Below are 16675 nucleotides of genomic sequence, written 5' to 3'. Positions count from 1 at the left end.
TTGTCCTCAATAGTAATATTTTGCAACTATGTATGCTTACAGTTACTAATTATGGCAATATAAATAGCTCTATCAATACTCTTGTCAGGCTTAAGCATTCATATTTGATCCAGACATCATTTGAGAAAGTTGTAGTACAAAATAGACTGTGAGATGGTGGTAAAGAACATACCAGAAGGTGGTTTATGTAAATCTCATTCCAAAATGCAATCTTTGGGAATACTGAGCTACAGAGAAACCACAATTTTTTTTCAGGTTATATATGGAATTTATTAACACTATGTCCAACATAAATATTACTGTAAATTTATGCTACTGCTTCTATAGTCTATAACATTATTGAAAATGTATTATAGATAAGTGTGGATCATCTGTGCTCATGTGACATAAACATATTTTACCAAAGAAGGCATAACAAATGTTTCCCTAGTTTAAGCATGGACTGAAAATTTAAAATTTGATTTACATTTACAACATGAATAAGGGAATTAACTGGGTAATTTGGATGCGAAAAGTTGCCTGATATAGAAATTTAGTTCAATTAAAAAATGGGTTTGGGATATGGCTAAGTAATAAGAATAGTTTTCTTACTTCTGCTCTTTGCTGGAATGAAACAGAATATAAATGATCAGAAGTTTATTTTGTTTTTAACAATTTTTGAATGAGGGTAGATAGATTTAGCCCTGAACCCATCAGTGTAGTAATGTTGAAGTTAAATCACAGTGTTCTAGAGAATAGTATAATTACTGGAAGCCACAAAAACTGGGTCAACTTAATACTTTAGTTGGATGACATGCTTTCATATTTTGGACAAACTAATCTTGGAATCCCAGCTGCTAGAAGCATCTGTTGTAGAGATAAAGAGAAAGAAAAGCAATATGTCATTTTTACCAGCTAAAAAAATGAAGAATGTCATATTAGTCTATTTCTTTGCACAGATTGCCATAAAATCCCAACATTCCTTTGGGTTTAATTGTTTACTAATTTTTCAGGAAAATAAATCTTTAAAGCACTCAATCATTAAATAAGTACAATTCAGCAAATAACAGGCACTTTTTTTGGTCCATGATCATTTTAGTTTCAATCTCTTCCATATTGACTAGATAATTATTATCCAGATTCATATGTCATTAATTTTGCCAACAAAACAGGTTGAAAAGAGAACTGCTGACTTAGAATTAATATTCTCTCTTCTAACCTCAAAAAGAAAGGTTTTTACATGTATCAACAGAGTAGAATTCAAGAGTAATTTACTAGTATATATTTAGTTTCCAATATTTATTTTAAGATGCTAAATGCAGCTGTTCAAGTTAATTGTTAAAACTACAGTCATTATAAGACATTAAATAAAATGCTTTTTAAAAAATGGAGGTACTGTAATCTTATGTGCAAACCTAAACCAACCTAAGTGACCAGAGAATACCTTCATATACCACAGAACCTTAACTAAATTAATATAAAACACTGAATTATTTCAGGAAGTTTATTAGACTTGTGATTAGTGCTGAAACTTTTCTAACAATTAACTAAGAAAAATGGTACACAAAGTTTTGATTCTAATTCATTTAATAGCACAATGTCTAAAGGCATTTTCAATTAGCTACATTTGTTTGGATTTACTCATCTTTTCAATTTTTATCTTATCGTATCGTATGGTATTGTATCTTATCTTATCTTTATTTATTTCTTTTGAGAAAATGAGAACATGCTTGAGAGCAAGCAGGGGAGGGGCAGAGAGAGAGGAGAAAGAGAATCCCAAACAGTCTCTGCTCTGTCAGCACAGAGCCTGATGCAAGGCTTGATTTCACCAACCATGATATCATAAGCTGAGCTGAAATCAAGGGTCTGATGCTTAACTGACAGAGCCACCCAGGCACCCCTCATCTTTTCAAATTTATATAAAGCTTTGAAAAGAATGTTAAATGGCTATGACTTTGGTAATTATTTTTTAAATAAGGGATTTCTATCTTTTAACAAAGGTATCTTCTCAATAGGAAGTAATTGCTATGGAAAAGCAATCAGAATGTTATATAACAACCAAACTTGGTTACACTTGCAAATAGTGGCAAATTACATTAGGAGGAGAGAGAAGCAACTTTTCTGAGTGGGAAAGATTTTCCTTATAATTGTGGTAAATTTAGACAAAGTATTCGTATACTTTCTAGCAACAGTGTGTTCTGGAGGAAATTCAGAAATTATATGAAAGGAGATAGGGAGATACAGATATTTATTATTATCCTACCCTTTTGTCTGTGAAGGAAACCAAAACACCCAAGAAACTGAGAAGACACGTCCACATCAACTGGAAGAAAAAAAATCAGTAAGACTTTTTCCTAGTGTCAACAGACTAAAGCATTCCAAAAAGAATAATAAAGGATAAGCCAACAACCATACGGACGTCCAATGCAACCCTGAATGGCCCATCGCAAGGATTGGAATTCTTCCTAATTTTTCTAAGTGTTGCTAGTAAGCACCTCTACCCATTGTCTTTGGGATGCCAATTTGAAACTTTTACCCATTTCCTCATCCTATCCTCTGCCTCCCCTTCTCTTTGTACGAGATTCTACTTTAAGGATAAAATAAAGCACCCACGTTAATATCCAAACAATATAAAGAACTCCTACAACTCAACAGAAAAAAAAAATTAAAAAGTGGCCAGAGGAACTGAATAAACATCTTTCCAAAGAAGACGCACAAATAGCCAACAGGTATGTGACAAGGTGCTCAATATCACTAATCATCAGGGAACCACAATGACATATCACCTCATACTTGTTAGAATGGTTATCATCAAAAAGATAAGAGATAACAAATGCTGGTGTGGATGTGTAGGAAAGAGAACCCTGGGTGGTGTGGTGGGAATGTAAATTGGTGCAGCCACTGAAAAACAATATGGAGGTTCCTCAAAAAACTAAAACTAGAACAACCATATGATCCAGCAATTCCACTTCTGAGGATGTATATACCCGAAGGAAATGAAATCACGATCTCAAAGAGGTATCGGTACCTGCACATTCACTGAAGCATTATTTACAATAACCAAGATATGGAAACAACCTAAGTGTCCACTGGCAGATGAATGGACAAAGAAAATGTGGTAAATATACGAAATATCATTCAGCCACAAAAAGAGGGAAATCCTGCCATTTGCAACAACATGGATGGACCCTGAAGGCATTAAACTCAGTGACATAAGTCAGATGGAGAAAGGCAAATACTGTGTGATCTCTTTTATATGTGGAATCTAAAAACAAACAAACAACAAACTCACAGAAACAGACAACAGGTTGGTGGTTGCCAGAGGTGAGGGTTCGGGGTGGTAGGGCAAATAGGTAAAAGGGGTCAAAAGGTACAAAAACTTCCAGTTATAAGATAATAAGTCATGGGGATGTAATGCACAGCATGGTGACTATAGTTAACAACACAGTATTGTACATTTTAAGTTGTAAGAGAGTAGATCTTAAAAGTTCTCATCAACAAAAAAAATCTTATATATTAACTAATTTAGTATGGTAATTATTTCTCAACTCATTATCTCAACTCAACTAATACAATATTATATGTTGGTTATATCTCAATATAGCTAGAAAAATATTTTAAGCAAACAAAAAAGAAGCCATCCAGCCTCATCTACCCTCAAAAAAGTGAAACTGATCCTTATATTCTCCTCATAGTCTCAGCAGAAGAGCCCATTTCTGCCCAGGACTGCCTTCCACCTGTATGCTAAAATTGAGTCTCTTCTTTATGGAGAAAAAAACCTCACTCTACCATTCATCACCTCTCTGCTTCTCAAATGGCTTTTGGAATATAAACATGCTCAATTTTCACCATCTTTATAACAAAACAAGTAAACCACTAATAATAATCACACACACCTACAATATAGAAGGTCTCAAAAATTATCTAAAGAAAAGGAAATAAGGAGGGAGGGATGGAGAGGGACACTTTTGAACAGCAGGAGAATGGCAAGGTGTGGAGGAGAATTTGCATAACAAAGCAAGGTGAAAATTATAAAAACAGAAGATACCCAACTTCAAAATTTTTACTTGACATAATATAAAAATGGTACCTATTTGTCATAAGGTTGACATCATATGTTTAATTCAATAAAATACAAGTTCTTTTCTATATTTACTCAAACTCTTTAAAATTTACAACACACATTTTATGATAGATCCAGTTTCCCCATTTACTTTAAGAGATAGTATTAATCTCCATAATAAGATTATATAATTTATGCATCTTAAAAAAGAAAACATATAGCAACAATACTAAAGTAATACAATGCATTTCCAGGCCTTCCCACATAATGGGGCATTATTGCACAGGTAAATCATTTATCTCATGACCACCCAAGGAGCTAAACAGAACAGGTACTGTTATTTTCACTTTACAGTTGAGAAAATTGAACTTCAGAGAGGTTAAGAGGTACATACGCCTTGGAGCTGTGAATAAATTGAAGAAGAAGGTGAAGGCAAAAAGGAGAAATATTAGATTTGCTCTTCTGAAAACTTCTCAGTGGGAGAAGCGCAATCTTAATCAGCAGCAACAAATACTTATTCAGCATTTACTTCTAGCAACCCAGCTCTGTCTTTCCTGTGATAGAAGTTTTATCAAAAGATAGAACAGCCATCACTTTCACAGCCCTTCAGACAGCAATTTTTTTTGAGAGACCTGGGCCTTTCAAATAATTTACTCCCAAATGCTCTTAAATTCTAGGATGGCAGGAAAAGTAATCATTAACTGTTTAACATCTAACATGGCTAGCATATTATTTTCTTGGTTAAACTTATGATACAGTAAAGAGCTTTCTTCTGTGTGTGTGATATGCACATACTTTGTTCTTGAATAATTAATATGTATTAATTCAGGAATAACACTGCTCCCCTTTAGCCAGCACCTTCATGTTTCTCTTATTCTGTCCAACTAGAGTTTCTATTATCATGTTAGCTTTTTTTTTTTTTTTTTTGCCTATACTAGCTATTTTTTCAGATGCTTTTATGTGGCCATCCTTTTGCCAATTTCAGAGCACCCGGACAACATATTTTTTTAAATAATATAATCACGAACAAGAAGGATTTAAGAGATCTCTATGCCTACTGCTATGTAAACGCGAATGTCTTTTGAAGTTCGTCCAGAACTAAAACACCAGATTGCAGTAAGAAAATATTTGCAAGAAGTAGTGGATTATAAGTGATTTTTTACTGTTTTTCTAAAAAACACAATTTTAATAGTTCATATTACCTTGGCAATAAATACAGAAAAGTATTATAGGTCATGTAATTGTGGCATCTTTGCTTTAATGACATCTTGGTTATATATATATTTATGTGTATATATATATGGTTATATATATTTATGTATATATATGTATATTTATGTATATATATATATATATTTATGTATTATGTAACTATAAATTTTTATGCCAAATAAATGTGATCAGGAATAAAACTTCCATTTATAATTTTTCCCCAAGGAAAAATGTTGCCTATTTATCCACAATCTGTATTAGGACTGCTTTCCAACTTGTTTTGATGAAGAGGAGAGATTTCTGATCTTTCTTGCTTGACTTCTCAGGACTAAACATCAGGAGGCAAGCGATGTGCAAGAGACTTACCCACTCTTCCTCATCATAGTCTGAATGATGTGGTATGGAGTCCTGCCTTCTCATTGGTGGGGGTGGGTCCTGGGGACAGCTCTCCTCTGTGCTGTTCTTAGGAGAGGGTGGTTTCTTAAGGACACCTCCTGGCCTGGCAGTGTAGAGGGCTAAAAGAGCACTTCTAACCAACTGATCCTTGAAGGCATGTACAAAAAGCTCTGTCTGGAAAGAAATTGACAAGGATTAGAAACACCATGGTAGGCATCTCAGCATAGAGCTATGAAAAGGTCAACAGCAGATTTGTTGGCACATAAGTGGTGTGCATGGTGGAAAAAGTACAGGCGACAGAGAGAGAAAATGATTCATACCAATCAATGAAAATAGTTGAGTTTTGGGATGATGCCAAGGTCTTGAGTCCTCCTGTTCTAAAAGTTAATGCTGAGGTTCTGTGGGCACTATAAACACCAGCTGTCTCCTCAGCCCCCTCTCTTTTAATTCTAAATTCTATCTTTGAAGATGAATTTCACTAGAGGTAATCATTTGAACACTGTCTACCTGCTGCACCTTTCAAGTAATTCCAAATGCACCTTAAAGGAAAATGTGATCAGACTATGTATATTCTATAGTTTAAACAGAGTGAAAGTCTAAGGAAAGGAATATGTATCTTTAAAAACAGAGGCAGGAAACCTTTTTTTTTTCTTTTTAGCATCCTGAGTAGATTTCAATAGTAGAGATGGTACAGGCAGTTTTCCCATGAAAATATTTGACTTTTATTCCTTATCATCACCCCTTAAACTGTCTCCTCCACCAAATGGTTTCACTAATGCTCAATGTTAATGAGGCTGCTGTGAAACTTGCTGCGGTAGATTTTACAAGCTGGTGGTAAATACCTAGTAAGTACTATAGAAATGACAGCTTCCCAACAATAAAGAATTTTACAACAGTACTTTGCAATTTCCTGATGAAATGTTTAATAGCTTCACCCTGTACTACACTGGATGATGTAGTAATTGATCTTCTGTATTATACTACACTTAACATGCATGTGGTCTAACAATCTATTCGTTCAGAATAGAGTAGTAACTCAAACATTGACTCATATTGCTAACACAATCACATATTGTAATCTGTTGAGAAGCCCTTTAAATCATAGCATTATTTTGAATAATAGTTGATATCATCACCATTTCATGAGACACTTGGATGTAATGCTGACTTCACCATCACTGTAACTCAAGGTAATCATTTACTCGCGTATTCTCAATATGCATTCAACAGTGCCATGTCTAACAAATGGTTACTAAATTATCCCTTAAAAACCCCTGTTGTGTCAGCAATTAAAGAAAACCAGTTAAACCCCATGCAAAACAATTGCCTAATAAGACTATGTTAATAAGACTACATATGCTAATAGGACTACATAGTTAAGTCTTTGCAATAGATCATGAAATTCTACAGTTGCATAAGACCTTAAAGTCAGACCTCTCATTAACCAGGAAAAGAAACTAAAAAGGAAGAGTGGTGTCCTGTCCTAGAACAGACTGCTTACCAGTAACACAAAGGGAACAGAGCTGTAGTTTTCTAACAAATTCAGTAGCTTTTCCCCATACTCCACCCCACCTATCAACCCACCATCACCTGCATACTTCTGTCCTTCTCCCCTTTCTTCCTTAACCCCAAGCTCCTCGAGAGCTTTGGACATCTACTTGCTCCTATAATTAATCACGTCTACAATTGTCAGTGTAACTATCTTCACTGTTAAACTTTACTGATATTTTTAAATGCTCTTTTAATCTATTAGTTGTATTGAAAGCACTTTGAAGGTAAGTAGACAAGAAATATTTAAAAAAGGATATACAAGAATAAAATATTGAAAAATATTTTGGTAATAATTTAGGAAAACAAAATTAAAAGGGAGCTTATAGTGAAAAGGCATAAAAAGAAGCATTAATTGATGTTCACAATGAAGTGTTAAAATGAAAATGAACAATACAAAAAAAATACTGATGAAAAATGTAGCTAGACAGTACTCACAAGGCAATATAGTTATAACAAAATAGGGAAACGTTATTTACATAATTTTCATAGAGCCTGGATAGATCCATCAATGTGAATTTAAATATTTAAAAATGCAAATTTACTTCCATTCAGCTTAACTAAACTATTTCTCTATTGATACATTCAATAAATTCTTTTGACTTATTTTTAGAGCAAAACAGCTTGCCTTCTTTGAATTCCTGCTACTACAGCTCCAGTCTCCATAACATCACCTAATTACTATGTAGCTGAATATATATTCACACCCAATGAAATCTAAAGTTCTTATAATTGCCATCATTTTCTTCCCATTGCATGCATGCACAGAGATTCCACTTCATTTATTCAAATCTCATTTGAGTTGATTTATCACCAAAGACATGAAAGATAGTATAGTAGATTCGTGCAATTTTACAACCCAGAATTTTCTTGGTGGGGGGAGGGTAGCTGAATGAACACACAAAATCTTATAGAAACACGTTGTGTCTATATTGGAAAATTCATCTGACTGGAAACTCTATGAATAGCCATGATCTTTTGCAGAGAATTGCACTTTGATAGAAAATAGCCAAAATTCCATTACTATATCCATATGACCTGGAAATTTTCTTGACTAGCACTACTTAGTAAATGTAGACCAATGCAGATCCTGATGTTTTACACTCAAAATAAATTAGCTTGAAGGGATTAACGTAATCACTCAATTCCAATACATCTGTATGCTGCTGTTCTTGAGACAGAGATGACACTAAGGAAGTTCAAAGTCATGGGAAGGATGTGGAGTTGCCTATTGACTCAAAGTACTGAAAACCTTTTTCCTTTTCTGACTCTGCTCATACTGCATTAAATGAAAGGAAAAAGGCTGTCTACATGTTATCATAAGGGTAGGCAAATCAATTTATTTAAAACAGTTTAATAATATAGCAAAAAAAGCATAAACTCTGTACCTAAGGTGGATCATTTCATTTGTTTGATATTAAAAAAGAGAAAGAAATGGTATCTTAAAAATGAAATGTTTTCTTGCCTTCCTGACATTTTTCCAATTCATGTTCTCATGCAAATGTTCTTCAAAGTAACACACAGAATTATCTACAAGTATAAAACCAGTAAAATTACTTCTTCTGGGGATGAATTTCCTAGGTTCCTAAATATTAAGGGCAGAGGAATAGTTAGGAATATGTTTATTTAAAACTACCCTTTTTAACTAGAGATCTCAACAAATTAAGCAAAGTCTCATACTATTTAAAAGCTTTTTTTCGATGAAAAAATTCAAAGCGATGCCTAACCCCACCTGCAAGACAGAAGTAGCCAATGACACAAACAGGTGATTATTATTTTAGTAGTCATGTATATGACAAAAAAGAATCCTGTTTATTTTTTTTCCCCGACCTTACCATTCCCTATTATTTTGCACCCAACTAGCCTCTCTTACTTTCATCACCTGCATGGTCCCTATCTAATATCGCTTGGTTTCTTTTTTATTATTTAGATATGCTTGGGGCGCCTGTGTGGCTCAGTCAGTTAAGCATCTGAGTTCGGCTCAGGTCATAATCTCGCGTCTGTGAGTTCAAGCCCTGCGTCAGACAGCTCAGAGCCTGGAGCCTGTTTCAGATTCTGTGTCTCCCTCTTTCTCTCTCCTCCCCCGCTCATGCTCTGTCTCTCTCTTCTCAAAAATAAATAAACGTTAAAAAAATTAGATATGCTCAACATATATTAGTTTCATGTGTACAGTATAAGAATTCAATTTTTGAATATATTGCAACACTATCACCACAATAAGTCTGTTTATTTTTAAAATTTTGATATACTTTAATTATTGCATAGGGCAATAGTGCTATACTCTGGAATTAGTACATAAATATGTATGTTTTCTACATTCCCTAAAGAAAAGAACACTGAACCTTCAGGAGAGTTACTTGGCATCTGGGCAGATCATACAAATTATGCACTTGACCTTGGCTAAATCACATAACAACTTTTCTCCAGTTTGCACAAAATTACAATGCTCACCTATGAAACCTCATAGCAGTTCACTGTAAACTGTGAACTCTTCTATTTATGCTCCCCTTTCTTGAATGATCTTTTCAGTTTCCTTTGTTGTCTCATCATCCCAGACTCACTCAAAATATGGTAAACAAATCCTAAGGGACCTTAAACCACTTTCTTGAAAGCATTTTTTTCCCCATTAGATATATAACACATTTCCCCATAGCTTCAACTACCCTCTTTATGCCACAGTCTCTAAAATCCATCTCTATCCACCTCTTGAACCAGTACTGTCACCTGTTTCCATCTGAAAGTCTTTCAAGGTGAGAAGTCACAGCCTGATCTCAAGTGTTTTCAATAAATGTGTTCTTCCCAGCTTTTCAAACTGTGTGGTGTCATCATTATGCAGCAACTCAGCGCCCAAATGTCTGGATCATCTTCAACAATATTCATCTTCTAGATTAGTCATTAATTTCTACAAGTTATGCTTTTTCAGTAATTTCAAAGATTATGTCCACAGCTAGTCCTTTCTACAGTTAAGATCCTTTCTACATTCCATGTGGATACTTTCCATAGTCTCCTTACTGATTGATTTGTTTTTCCTAAGCTAATGCTTTGTTTTATGGGATGTTCTTCAAGGTCACTAATATTAAAATGTAGACATCTGAGTCCCAGCCCAGAAGCTGAGTCAGAATTTGTATTTTTAGCAAGCTCCCCCAAGAGGAATGCTGACATTTTGTAATGCCCAATAATGTCCAATAATTCAAATCCACTGTCTAGCTCAGCTTCTCTATTCTATGAGGATCATCTTCACAAAGCATGTCTCCAGTCCTTCCTCACTCAACGACCTTCCAACTTACAAAAGAGAATTTCTCTTGGGTGAATAACCAGGAGTGAAATGGCTAGATCATATACATATATAAACAAATGTATATATAAACATATATATAAACACACATTTATATTTATTATATATATTTATATAAACATTATGAGACACTGCTGAACTGTTTTTCAAAGTGTGCAAGTAATTATGTAAGTAATATATGAATGTTCCAGTCATTTCATATCCTCCCCAACTCCTCATATGCTTAACCTTTTTGATTTCAGCTTAATTCTAGTGGGTAGTTAGTATTACCTCATTTTAGTTTAAATCTGTATTTCCCTAAAAACAAATGATGATGAGCATCTTTACGTGTGTTTATTTGCCATCCATATATCTTCTCTGATGAAATATCATTTCAATTTTTTTTGCCCATTTTAAATTAAGTCACTTGTCTTATTATTAAAGTATAAGAATACTTTATGTATTCTGATGATTTCCTTTGTAAGATACATAGTTTACAAATATTTTCTCAGTCCAGACTTGCCTTCTCACTTTTTAATAATGTCATCTGAATGTCTCCTGAAAACTTTAATGAAAGTTTTTGATTTTGATGATGCCTTATATATCACGTGTTTTCTTTTATTGGTTCATACTTTTTGTGTTCCAAGAAATATTTGCCTAATCCAAGATGACAAAAAATTTTTCCTATGTTGTCTTCTAGAAGTTTGTCTGTTTGCTTCTTTCTTTTAGCTTGTATATTAAGATTTATGCTCTATTTTGAATTAATTTTTATAGATATGTGAGGTAAAGATAAGGGAAGGTTTTTTTTTTTTTTTTTACATATGGATATCCAATTGTTCCTGAGTTTTATGTTAAGAATACATCATTTTCCCAATGAATTTTATTTGCCCTTTCTCTAAGGTTATTTGAACATATATGTGTGGGTCTATTTCTAGATTCTCTATTCCATTATATTGATAGCTATGCTTACCCTAGAAAGTTACTAACCACAGAATATTCAGTATTATTTTTATTTTAAAGAGTAAATATGTTTAAGTAAATTAAAGTTTGGTTTTTTAAAAATATATCTGTCTACATACTTACCATTTCTGGTACTCTTTATTCTTTTGTAGATCCATTTTCCCCCCCATGTAATCACTTTCTTTGGCCTGAAGACTTTACTTTAAAATTTGTAGTAGTACAAATTTGCTATGAAATCTCCCAGTTTTTATTTGTTCAAATGGTCTTTATTTCATCTTTATGTTTGAAAGATATCTTCTGTAGATAAGGAATTATAATTTGGGTGTGTGTATCAGTACTTTGAAGATGTTACTCTATAAGAACATCTAATAAGTCTGTGAATAATTCTGTTATATGTTCCTTTGCAGATAATGTGCCTTTTCCCCCTCAGTTTTCACTTTATCTCGGTTTCTCAGTAGTTTGATGATGTACCTGCATTTTTTTAAATGTTTATTCTGCTTAGAGTACATTGAGCTTCTTGGATCTATAGTTTCGTTTTCTCATTAAATTTTGAAGAATTTCCATCATCGTTTCAGCAAGTATTTTTCTATTTTCCTTTCTGCTTCTTCTAGGACTCTGATTAATGCATATTAGACTTCTTGGTATTGTTGGATAAGTCATTCATATTCTATTTATGTTTTTACGTCTTTTTTTTATCTCTGTACTACATTTAAATAGTTTCTAATACTATGTTTGAAAATTCACTATTTATTCTTCTGAAGTGACCCATCTGCTAATTCTACCTAGTACATGTTTTTATTTCAAATATTATATTTTATATTTTTCTTATTTCTGTATTATTCTTTTTTAATCTTCCATTTTCCTCTTCATCCTGTTTGTGTGTTTCTCTGCTTCTCTAAATATATGGACTATATTTATAATTGCTGTTGTAAGATCCTTATCTGCTAATTTCATCATCTCTACTATTTCTGGGTCTGTTTCTATTGCTTGATTTTTCTTCTGGTTGTGGGTCATATATTCCTGCTTAATTGTTTGCTTGGTATATGCTAATCTCATCAATGAAATGTTTACCATTTAACGAGGAGTATAAGAAGAAGAAATAGGAGTTCTATCATGAAATTTCATCTTCATTTATACTTTTATATACATTCATGTATACTTTCACCAACTATAAAAAAAAAGCAAAGAAAAGAACCTCTACTCATTAAGTTCTGTTTAGTTTGGAACTGAGATAGATCTAGGAGTGACTGAAGGAAATAAAAGTAAAAATTCCTTCTCAGTATCTAAGTAATCAACATAATCAATATATTATTTATATCTTCAACTTCTTAGTATACTGGCTTCCTGGTATTGTCATTAAAACAAAATTAAGAAAACAAAACAAAACAACCAGAACATTTCTAAGAGTACCCTGAGTTAAATGTTAGACTGAAATGTTTTTGTTGTTTTTGTTGCTGCTGTTTGTTTTTGTTTTTGTTTTTTGCTTTTGGAATACACAGGATGTTTCAGTGTATTATGTTAAAGGACACTAGGAATTAGAAGTTGTGAGATTTTCTCAAATATACTGTGAGCATAGCCTCTAATATTAGCAACAAAATCATTTTGTTGTTGTTTTTTTTACCATCTAGCAATTTTCATAATGTGAAACACCCCATTCTTTTAAATTTTAGGTTATAAAAGTTAAGGTCCGTGTCTACGTAGCATTTGTCATACAGCATTAGTACAATACCACACACAATTAAGTGCTCAATATTGTTTTTTGATGAGCAAGAATAATAATGATTTTCTACACAAGATCTCTCCATCTCTATGGATAGAAAATGTGATGAGCATTTAAAGTTGATGTCACACATATATCTAAGCTGTGAGAGATAGATACCTATATCTCTTAAGTCCTTATTTTTTCAGTTCAAATTTAGTCACATTACTTTTTTCTCCCTTTTATTTTTCATAGTATTGCATACTTTCAGTCTAGCAAAAAGGAAAATACATTTTTAACCCACTCTATTATTAACCTTTCAGATCTTATGTTAAAAATTTGGCCTATCCTTTGTCTTCTCTGTTAAAATTATTCATATAAACTCAGTTTTCCTTTTCTTATGACCCTATATCATAAGATTAAATAATTTCTTTATTATTTTCATGAATTAATATGCAAGGATCAAACCCAGTCATCCATAAGAAGGCATACTAATAATTAAAAAAATAGAAAAATTTAATTATACTTGTACACATTAGGACATGACAAATTTTTAGAAAATTCTTATTCTTACAGAATTTCAGTTTTATCTTTCCTATTCCCACTCTGACCTCTCTACTTGTTTCCTTAATCATATATGCAAGTGTCCATCATGGAACTCATGGAACATTTGACCATATTGAATAGTGGTTAAGCTCACAACATATGGAGCTAGACTCACAAGTTGTGTGATTTTGGGTGCATTATATATATTTCTGTACCTCGGTTTCCTCTACTTTATAAAATAAGGACACTAACAGTACCTATTTCATGGGGCGCCTGGGTGGCTCAGTTGGTTGGGCGACCAACTTCGGCTCAGGTCATGATCTTACAGTTTGTGAGTTCGAGCCTCGCGTCGGGCTCAGTGCTGACAGCTCAGAGCCCAGAGCCTGCTTCAGATTCTGTGTGTCCCCCTCTCTCTACCCCTCCCCTGCTCACACTCTGTGTCTCTCTGTCTCTCAGTAATAAATAAATGTTAAAAAAAAAAACAGTACCTATTTCATAGGATTAGAAAGATTAAATGTTGAAAATAATAGTGCCCACCTCATGGACTTGTAAAATGTTGTAATAATGTCTCACTCACAGTTATTAAACCTCCAATAAATGTTAGTTATTATTGTCATCATCATTAGCATCATAACCATTATCTCAAGAACCTTGAATCTCTTGGGAAGAACAAGAATAGACCTTTCTTATTCCATTTTGTGCACCTAGTGTAATTAGTATGAATTCAGTAAATATTTTTACTTTTCATAAATTGTGTTTGTTTGTTTTCTCCACCAATAAATGTTTAGAGGAATGGAATTTTGCTGGTGAGCCTTAGTCTTAGTCTTGGTTATCATTAACAGTAGAGATGATGTGAATTGACCTTGGATCTACAAATATTGCTCCTCTGAGATTCAATATGCAGTTGGATCTCTCTGTTGTCCTTTGCTTCCATCCCCAGACTCTGAGCATAAATTGATCTGATAATGTGTCCATTGCTATCATCTCCAGAAGCTACATGTTACCTAACAGGAGAGATTCCATCTCATTACAAAACAACTGAATGCCTTCTACTATACTACGCATGGGCTTCCCTCAGCCCTACACAGCCTCCTTAGTCAATACAGAGAACTCTCCCATATTGGGCTTGGACTTTCCCTGATGCATATGAACATAAATAATTCCTATTGAATATGCTACATGAATGAGCTCCAGAGACAACTGAATGACTTATTTTCTAAACATACCAGTTCAGATTCAATAAAAGAAACAAGGGGACTAATAATAGAGAAACGTTTTATGCTCTGACCCACAGTGTGCAAGACCCTGATCTTAAAAACGGAATGTTTTAGGGGTGCCTGGCTGGCTCAGGGGATAGAGCATGCAACTCTTGATCTTGGGGTTATAAGTTTGAGTCCCACATTGGGGGTTTAGATTACCTACAGATAAAATCTTAAAACAACAATAAAACCCCAAAATATTTTAAGCTAAATATTCTAATATTAAATATTGAGACTATTTATCTTTTATGCTAAGTTCGTGGATCATACTTTATTTTAAACTGTAAGCTATTAGCTGCCTCCATAGATTATGCAAAACTCTGTTAACTTAGATAATTCTTTGAAATTCCAGGCATAAATTCTTAAAGTAATGCATGGCTTGCAAACTAAAAAAAGATCCCTCTGATTTCAAAGGTTGACAGACTTATAAGTAGGTGAAGCTTGTCTACTCAGTAGAAAAACATAGGGTAAAATTTGGGAGCAATGCTGAGTTAAAGGAGAAAATACATACCCTGTTCCACCCCTCTCCCCAATCACTGCAGCAAGGTGTGAATGATGTATGAAATGACAAATCCCTGGCCCAATGCACGGGAAGAATATAAATACTGCTCTGTAATCACTGCAGTGATGTGCCATTTGCTAAAATTTTCTGCTTAAGTGAGCCCAGAAAAACCTCCTATCATCTGCAAATCAAAAAAAGAAATCAACTCAAATGAAATTATATTATTTTACTATATACAACACTCCCCTCTTTTCCCTCTTTTTTTTTCTAGTCCTAACATATTTATTGACAATTAGCCATACTTATCGATCATTAAGATACTTAAGTATTACTGAGAAGTATGCCTAATGAAAAATGTTTAAAAATTTTTTAAAAAGAAGTGTCAAAACACATATATAACCCATAGGATATCAGAAGGATTTTCCATTCCAGAGTCAACCAGACCTGGGTTTGAATCTTGGTTTTGTTTGCATCTAGCTGTGTGATTTCATACATCTTTTTAACTTCTCTGAGCCTTAATCATTTTCCTTTGTGAGGCAGAGTTAATATGTACTCACAATGTGAAAATTAAGTTTGAAGATTAAATGAAATAATATAAGTCATAAAGCGCAATATTTAGCAACATAGAGTATTGGTAAAATTTGGGTCAATTTTTTCTTTTCTTTTCATTATGGAAGTACCTGTTATGTCATAGAAAGAATGCTACATTTTGAACTGGAAGTCTTGGATTTTCATTTTTCACTTTATAATTTATGACGTAATTTATTTGACCTCTTTGAATAGATATTAGCTAATTTTTAAGGAAAATAGATATTAGTTTCATTCTATAAGAAAAATAAATGATAATGCATACATTAAAATGTTTAATAAGCACCAGGTATTCATATTATAAATTGACATATTTGAATAAAAAATATATACATATATAATACCCAAGTTTCCATCAATCTGTTCTTTAGGGACATGAAAAACTATACTTGTTTTATTCTAAAATGATACCATGAGAATTTTGTTTCTGCTCAGTTTCTTCAAGGGCATATTTATTGGAAGTATCTCATAATAAACTGCAAGATGTCCTCAGAATGTGAAGGTTAAGGATAAGTGTATTGGAATTGGACTCCAGGACACCCGGTTTTACATTTAAAATCAAGCTGCAATTTGTCTTTTCAATCTTGGTTCTCTCTGTACTTTTCAGCTGCCCTAATTAGTTATGAAAGTTGATGTTGATGATTTACCT

General features: G+C 33.3%; 1 protein-coding gene across 10 annotated transcripts in view; it reads right to left on the bottom strand.

Moving 5' to 3' along the window:
- INPP4B (inositol polyphosphate-4-phosphatase type II B) overlaps positions 1-16675 on the bottom strand; it is a 759315-nt gene that overhangs the window by 113887 nt on the left and 628753 nt on the right. For all 10 annotated transcript variants that reach the window (XM_042935411.1, XM_042935413.1, XM_042935409.1 and 7 more), the window contains one exon: positions 5621-5824. In XM_042935411.1, the coding sequence (XP_042791345.1) occupies positions 5621-5824 (204 nt within the window). The remainder of the gene's footprint in view (positions 1-5620; positions 5825-16675) is intronic.

The sequence above is a fragment of the Panthera leo genome, chromosome B1 (assembly GCF_018350215.1).
Source record: "Panthera leo isolate Ple1 chromosome B1, P.leo_Ple1_pat1.1, whole genome shotgun sequence".
Classification (NCBI taxonomy): Eukaryota; Metazoa; Chordata; class Mammalia; order Carnivora; family Felidae; genus Panthera; species Panthera leo.
This window is presented reverse-complemented; position numbering and strand designations above follow the sequence as displayed.